This window comes from Rhagoletis pomonella, unplaced genomic scaffold, assembly GCF_013731165.1.
Source record: "Rhagoletis pomonella isolate Grant_MI unplaced genomic scaffold, Rhpom_1.0 Rhpom_scaffold_00007, whole genome shotgun sequence".
NCBI classification, from domain to species: domain Eukaryota; kingdom Metazoa; phylum Arthropoda; class Insecta; order Diptera; family Tephritidae; genus Rhagoletis; species Rhagoletis pomonella.
This window is the reverse complement of record NW_023458561.1, coordinates 48,183,543-48,191,250: the sequence shown is the minus strand read 5'-3', so window position 1 is coordinate 48,191,250 and position 7,708 is coordinate 48,183,543. Positions and strand designations below refer to the sequence as shown.

General features: G+C 34.6%; 1 protein-coding gene across 2 annotated transcripts in view; it reads right to left on the bottom strand.

Annotated features, from left to right (window-relative positions):
* Positions 1 to 7,708, bottom strand: part of LOC118742968 (protein grainyhead) — a 305,196-nt gene that overhangs the window by 208,205 nt on the left and 89,283 nt on the right. The window contains exons 1-2 of one of the 2 annotated variants that reach the window (XM_036475410.1): positions 5,532 to 5,746; positions 116 to 717 (exon numbers count right to left, since the gene is read on the bottom strand). The exons of the other annotated variant lie outside the window; for it this stretch is intronic. Coding sequence (XP_036331303.1) covers positions 116 to 171 — 56 coding nt within the window. The 5' untranslated portion in view covers positions 172 to 717; positions 5,532 to 5,746. Of the gene's footprint in view, positions 1 to 115; positions 718 to 5,531; positions 5,747 to 7,708 lie in introns of those variants that run through there. 2 annotated transcript variants of the gene reach the window in all.

Genomic DNA, 7,708 nt, shown 5'->3' with positions numbered 1-7,708 from the left:
ATTTTTATTTTATTTATTTTATTTTATTTTATTTTATTTAAATTTAATTTATTTTATTTTATTTTATTTTATTTTATTTTAACTCAATTTTACTTTACTCATTAAATTTCTTTACCGTGGCTCCGTTAACCAATCCGCATAGGATATGGAGAAAGTGCCCGCCGTATCCATGTTTATTGCCACGTTGTCAGCTTCTCTACTTCTTTAATTCGCCTTCTTTCCTTTTGCTTGCTGCATAAACTTCACGATATCGTTGTTGTTGTTATTGTTGGTATTTTTAAATGCACTTCCAAATTCCTGCCAATTGGCTAAATAAAATTGCACCCAAAAAAGCTTATTTTCTCTCTTCACTTTCTCTGCTTGGCGACGAGTTCGCAGCTTAAGTCTTTTATATTTGGTTGCTGCTTGTTTTATTCTTATATTTATTATATTTTTATTTTAACACTTCAACGAATGTCACTCAGCGCGAATTCAATGTAAATTCATTCAATTCATACCATTTCGATTCACTGCGCTGTTTTCTTTGTCACTTTATTCAAATTTTATTTTGCATTCCTGGAAATTTCGTTACACACGCAATCGATTGTGCTTTTTGCTTCAGATTCTTTTTATTTATTTTAGCATCTTTCCAAGCTATCTGTATTGATTTACTTTTTGTTTTGTTTATGTAGGTACTGTAGTCAGCCACTGTTTGATTGTTGTATGTAATGCTGAAGGCTTAAATTTTCTATGACAATTAATTTTTCTAGGTATATGCATTTATTTACATAGATACTATGTAGATACTTATATTTGAGCGTTGGCATGGGAAGCACTTGTCACTCGCGTTATGTGGTTAGTTGTTAATAAATTTATTTGTATTCATAATACTATTGCTTGCCAACAGCGGGAACAGGGATTTTTTTTGTAAGAGACTGTCAATGAATTGTTAGTTGGCGGAATTAGTTGCCAGCTAGTCGTTGCTTGGTTGGTGACTAATTTTATTGAATATATGCTGCCGTTGCTGTTCTTGCATTTGTTTTAAAAGTTTACAACAAAGTTTAAGTTTTTTTGCAAGGTAGGAGTATTAGTGAATTTTCTAGAATATTATTTATATATGTATATATTAAAAGGAGCAAGCAGCAAAAGACTAATTTTAAATAAAAATAATTATTAAACAAAATATGAAAGTACTACTAACGTCTCAAGGCATATTATTTATGTGAAACAGGTCGTAACTTTACATAAAACAAGTAATTTTTAGCAAAAAAAACTACTTAAAAAAATATATTTAATGATCCAATGTTCGGATCTAAACCAGATCAGTATGGGACCACCTCTGAGACACTACATTTCCGATGCAAAAAGAATTATCGAAATCGGTTGACGTGGTCCAAAGTTATGCGGTAACATACATAAAAAAAAAATAAAATTAAATTAAAATTAAAATAAAAAAAAATATTAATATATAGTCTTCGCTACACAGCGATAGTCCAGGCGATATCTCCATTATTGTGGTGGACTGCTCATAAACAAGACGTAAGGCCAAATTAACAGCAAGAAAACGGCTATATAATATCGCGCACCGTCTTCAAAAGAGTCACAACTCAAAATTTGGCATTTTTGAGATTATGCGCTAAAAATATACACAGAGCTTTTATTTACCTTTTAGCAAAAGCTGGGGCATTTTTTTTATAATTTGTTTAAAAAAACCTACGGTAAAGTCGCCCTTGCCCATACGATAACATGTGCCACGAAATAGTTTTTCGGATTTTCTGGCAAAACGTATATTTTGAGTTGGGACTACCCTATAAGAGCGATTGGATAGAGAATCTAGTATTTGAATTGTACCCTGATTGTGAATGATAGCTCAAAGTGGAATGTCGGGTATACTCGAAAATAGCTTTACTCAACCAAAGCGTTTGGTTGCTGGAATTTCGGCACTAATAGCTGAAGCTACAAGGTGGCTGATCGATTATTTACTCTACGCGCGAATTCTGGCTGAAGCAGAACTTTATCGAACAGGTTAATAGAAGATGGATTGTAGAGGCCATCAGTGTTGCCAAGGTATTTCTCGGTAGATTTAGGGCTGGTTTCTCCAACTCAAGTTAACTTAGTTTAGCCACTTTTTGGACTTAAGTCAAAAGTTAGCCCACGATTTAATTAATTAATTTACACAGCTTATTCTTGACTAAGTCAGGAGAATTGGCGTAACTAAGTTAAGTTGAGTTGGAGAAACCAGCCCTTAGTGTTATTCTGGACCATTAGGAAGAAAATTAGGGATAAATATCTTTAGCAGTTTTCTTAGAGATTTTTTCAAATAAATTTATTTTTCTTTCGTAACTTTCGAATAGTATTATATTACATGTGCGTATGTATTGAATATATTTATTATTAATTTAATGTGGTAAGACAAAAAAACACAAAAAGTATTTTTGGTTCATGGTAAAAGACTAGCTCGAAATTGAATGTGTTTAATTAAGTTCTCTCATGCCCGTTGATCACAATGATATCATCAAAGCGTAGACAGTTTCCGAGTTGAAGCGTTTTCGCATAGACCTGTAGACATTCGGTTCTGTAGCTTATCATTGATAATATTGACAATAAAGAAAGTACGTACGACTGCAGCATTCGGAAATGGCAGATTCAATAGCCTAAGTACAAGCTGCGAAATGTTACCAGATTTTGTATTGCCTCCAGCATCAGTAAACTCATCGATATTAAGGGGGCTTTTTTTAGGGAAAAATTAAATGACTTTACGCTGAAGTTATATGGACCATCTGGCAACACTGGAGTCGATGCATAAGACAGCATGACTTATCTGGCCTGAATTAGTTAAAATAAAATCTAGTCCACTTCTACGACTGGTGAAACCACTGCTTCGACATGTACTAGGAGGAATACCATAGCCCATTGTTTGATTCGAACGACGGATGCCAACATGGGCTACAGTCGAATTGTTTCGGTCGTAGTTTCCGCGGCGATTGGAAGGAATTTAGAGAGAGCATTATTTATGGCGCTGCTCCGCATTTGCGAAGGCCCATTGACATTGGTACCATCATTACTTTCTTAAGTGCCCGGCTGAACTACTTACTTTAGCAATCCTAATTGACTATATTAGTAAGGATTGGGCATGGATTAGACAAGGGTTAGAGACATGAGCCACTTAACAGTGGTAAGGGTTTTTATTTTTTGAATTTTGAATTGTGCCGTTATTGCAGAGGACCATCAATATGTAGATGCTAGCTATGACTTTATGATCTTCACTTCACTGAACGAAGAATTCGTTTCACTTCTAAGGAAAGCAAGAACGTAAAAAGCCTCTGGTATCCAAACAGGGCTCTGGATATCTAATTAGGCCTCCTCAAACAATCAATGAGGGCAGCTACAAGAACCTAAACCAATCAAGTTAAGCAACTTAAAATTTCCAGCGTAATTACAAATGTATGTGCAAGTATAATTATATATAAAGTTGTATTAAAACTTTAATTATAAATATGAGTTTTCCGTAACAGTTGATGCTAATATAAGCCCCCTGGTAAACCCGACTAAGAACTTTTTTGCCCCAAAGTAAAATTGGACTTAATCTAAAATTTAAATGAATGAAAATTTACAAACAAACGAACAGACAAAGTTATCGAAAAGAAATATTTTAATGGCGTTATTCATAAAAAATAAAGAAGGTTTAAAAAGCTTTACAAATTGAAGTTTTCACACATATTTCAATTGAAAGGTTTATACTTTTTCTAAAGCTACTTTCTGAGCTCAAGTTGTTTCGAATTTTTGTATGAAAAAGGTATTAGGCCGAAACGATAGCAAAAAATCGCATTTATTTTGCTTTATTTTTTATTTCACTTTTTTTATTTAAGTGATTTATTTTTTTATAAGGGCTGCAAAGTGCTCCAATAATTGATATGATACGGTTCAGTGGCTCAAATTTCTGAGAAAAAACTTGCACCGGTACAAGAACGGGCTCATGAGTACCTCAGAACCACGGTTCGATTCGTTTCAAATGGTTAATTTTTCTTATTCTAAGCAATACAGATGACAAAATTAAAATATATTTTGGGGAGTTCGCAAGGTACCACAATATTATGAATTTTCACACTGTTAAAAAATAGTTGGTTGTGGTTTCAAGTCGTTCTAACGATTTATTTAAGCGCTTAAAGTTTATGAGAGATTATCTAACTTTTTTTTTTAATATACAGTAAGGTGAGATTAAAAAATTAAGTCTAGACAAATAGACATAAACTGCATATAAAGAATTTTGAATAGACACTCAAATCTTGGCTTAGAGTTTGTTACCAACAAAACTTGAAAAATGCTTTAGTGGATTTTCATTTTGAACCGAACCGAACCATTTTTTGGAGTGGTTCACTGTTCGGTTTTGGCATTTCAAAATAAAAACAGTTAGATTTTTGGTTCGGTTCAAAACTAAAGCACCGATTTTATTTTGCATTTATTTTTATTTTTTTTTTGCTTTTTTGTCGTATTTTTTTGTATTAATTATTTTGCATTATATATTACTATTTTTTTATATCTAGATATATTTTGCTATTTCTAATTTGTTTTGTTTTATTTTTAGTTTTTTTTATATTTGTTTGTCTTTTTATTTAATTTTTAATTTTTTTTATGTGGTTTAGATAATTTATTTATCCATTTCATTTTATTTTATTTCTTTTTTTCATTTTACAAGCGTTCTACTTTATCACACTTTATCTTTATTTATATTTGTTTATTTTTTAATTCTACTTTCCAATTAAAAATCTAAAATTTACAAAAAAAAATTGCCAATCAATATTTTTTGTCTTGTCAACTTGAAATGCTCCAATCAATTGCTCTTCAAGTGTCAATAGCGCTGCCTGCTCCAATTAGAGCACTACAAATCCAAAAAAAAAAAACAAAAGCAACAACAGCAATATCGCCAACATGTATCGACACAATAATAAATCGTCATAAATATCTACAATATCATATTAGTATGTATGTAGTACTAGTTTTTGTTTGTACATTCTTTTTTTGCTGTTATTATGATTATTATTTGCAAAATGTTATTGTTTTTGTAGTTGTCGTTGTCGATGGTGGTGGCAAACAATTAATGAAACAAGTAAGACCGGAGCGGGTCAACGCAATCGCGCGCAGCAGAAGCAACCACCAACAAAGGCATTAACTGGCTGGCAGGCAGGCAGCACCGTTACATGCAGCAGCCGATGCGACGCGCCCATAAGCGTGGCTGGCCCAACTGGAAAATCCCGTTGACTTGTTGACCGGCTCGCTAGCTGCCAGCCTAGCCTGCCAGTTTGCCTGCCTGCCTAGTGAGTGGGCTAGTTAGCGGCTAGACCGCTCATTAGCTGAAGATGCCGTAGCAGACGCGCATGTTGTCGTCGTCGGTTGACGTTGTCGCTGAGCTGATAGTGCGTAGTCACTTGTCGTTACAATCGCTGTGACGCTTATCAATTAGTTTTTCCTTTTTTGTGTTTTAATTTTTTACAAATTTAACTTGCTTTGTATATTTTGTTTTTTTTTTGCACATGAAACTTTTTATACAATACCAATTACTCGAGCGCAAACAAAAAACCTAAAACGCGCGCGCGCTGACACTATCAAATCGCATACACATGCATGTATGTATGTACGTACAACAAAAATACGCGTTGGCGTACTCGCGCACCGTAACTATGTAAATAAATATTTGAGTAAACTCGTATTTGTTGCCGTCGCTGCCGTTGGTGTTAGCTTTGCGACTCGCCATTCACAACTGAAGACCACTTTGCGCATTCGCCAAACCAACAACCAAAAATCCAACAACTAACAACCAAACGGTCAGCATGAGCAACAAAAAAACAAACGCCACAGAGACAATCGTCAAACCAGAGCCAACAGTCAGCCGCGAACCAACCAGCCAATCTACCTGTCTGCCTTCCAGCATCCGTGCGAGCACGTGCGTGTGTGTGTGTGTGTGCGTGTTTATGGCGAGTGTGAACGTGTGTGTGGTGTGCGCGTGAATGACGTGAATTTGCTGTTGCAGCAGCGCGCTCGATCGCGTTTAGTACGCGCCTGCGCAACAGCCCCAACCAACCCCAAAGCAAAACACAGAATTGGCGTTGCAGCAGCTGATTGTTCGTGTTGATTGCAGCGCATTGCGCGTTGGCGTTGACGGCGAATGCACCTGCGTAGCATTGGCGTTTATCGACTGCGCGCTCTCAGCTTTTGTGCTCTCACGCTCAGCGTAGAATGCATTGGCGCATGCGCATGGCTCCCAATTGAGTTTTGTTTTGCTTTTTTTTTTTTGGTTCGCGCAACCTGTGTGATGCTGGTCAAACAGAAATTGGTTCGATCGAATCGATATAGTTTGGTGATTGATTTTCAAGCTGATGCGGCTTATATGTAGCTACGTGTCAAGTATGCTGAAGATGCACTTGTTGCTGTCACATCTGAGGAAGTTATGCACGTATGGATGTTGTGGTTATTTTGATGCGTATTTTTTAAAAGTATGCTGTTATTATACAAATGATATTATGTATCGCTGGCTTGGCTCTTCTTGAAACAGTGATTCTTGAAACAGGTGGAGCCGTTTGATCAAACAGATTGTCTAAGAAAACTATGATTACAGCTTTTTGTAGGCGGGAAGCAGCCATTCAATAATTATGATGGCTTACCTAACACATTACTACCACTGCACATCAAAAAAGCTTGTAATTTCAATGAAACTTTGTTGATTTTTCTAATTTTTGCACAAAGTTTGAAATTTGGATTTATATAGTTTTTGTTAGATAATGAGTTCTACTTTTACAAAAAGACTTATCGAAACAAATTCAAATAAACATAGCGAATATTATATCGCACGTTTAATAATAAACAGAATTATTTCGAAATTTCAATTTTGTGGGAAATCGCAATCAAAGTTAGATCAATTCATATCAAAAGGCAAATGGATCGACACATATATTTGCCATTTTTAGGAAGTTTACTCATATCCAGGCTGAACATAATCTCCTTATCAAGCTTGTTAATTCTATGATGAAATCGCCAAAAAAGTAAAGTTTGAATTACGTCTCTATATTACTAAATATAGTTATTTGTTTCTTTTTAACTGAATAGTGAGTAAATTATTACTCAGCGGAAAATGGAGATACATATATGTTTGAGGCCAAAATTATATTTAAAATAATAAATTGCTAATCATTTGAAAAATTTTCAAATCGGTTTTTTTGATTTCCAGCAAACTTTAAAATAAAATTTTAATACTTCATCATAAAGTTTCAGTTTGTATAAGTAAACATCGTCAACAACGGAGTCAAATAATCCCCTTCAAATTTATTTTCAAGCTCTACTGAGGATACGTTAAATTCGCTTCAATGGATTTGCCACATATATTCACAGATACTAATACATGAAAAATATGCGCAAAACGTACACTTGGCTCAAAGCTATCTCCCTTCGATTGCTGAATCCAAACACATTGCGGAGATAGGTTACTGCCAATATAGAAGTATTAAATATATGATGAAAAAGTTTAAATTTGCCAGTAAAAAATTTTTTGTCACCGATACAGAATTGGGCTATAAGAATGAATATACCCCTTCTGGTATTTTGAGGAAACACAGGGAGGTGCCCTTGTTGCATTCGCGAAATAAAATATATAACTTTTTAATTAAAAAAAAGGCACATCGTCGATACAGGTGTGTCGCCAAACTAAATTGGACAATAATCGGCAGAAATGGGTTTC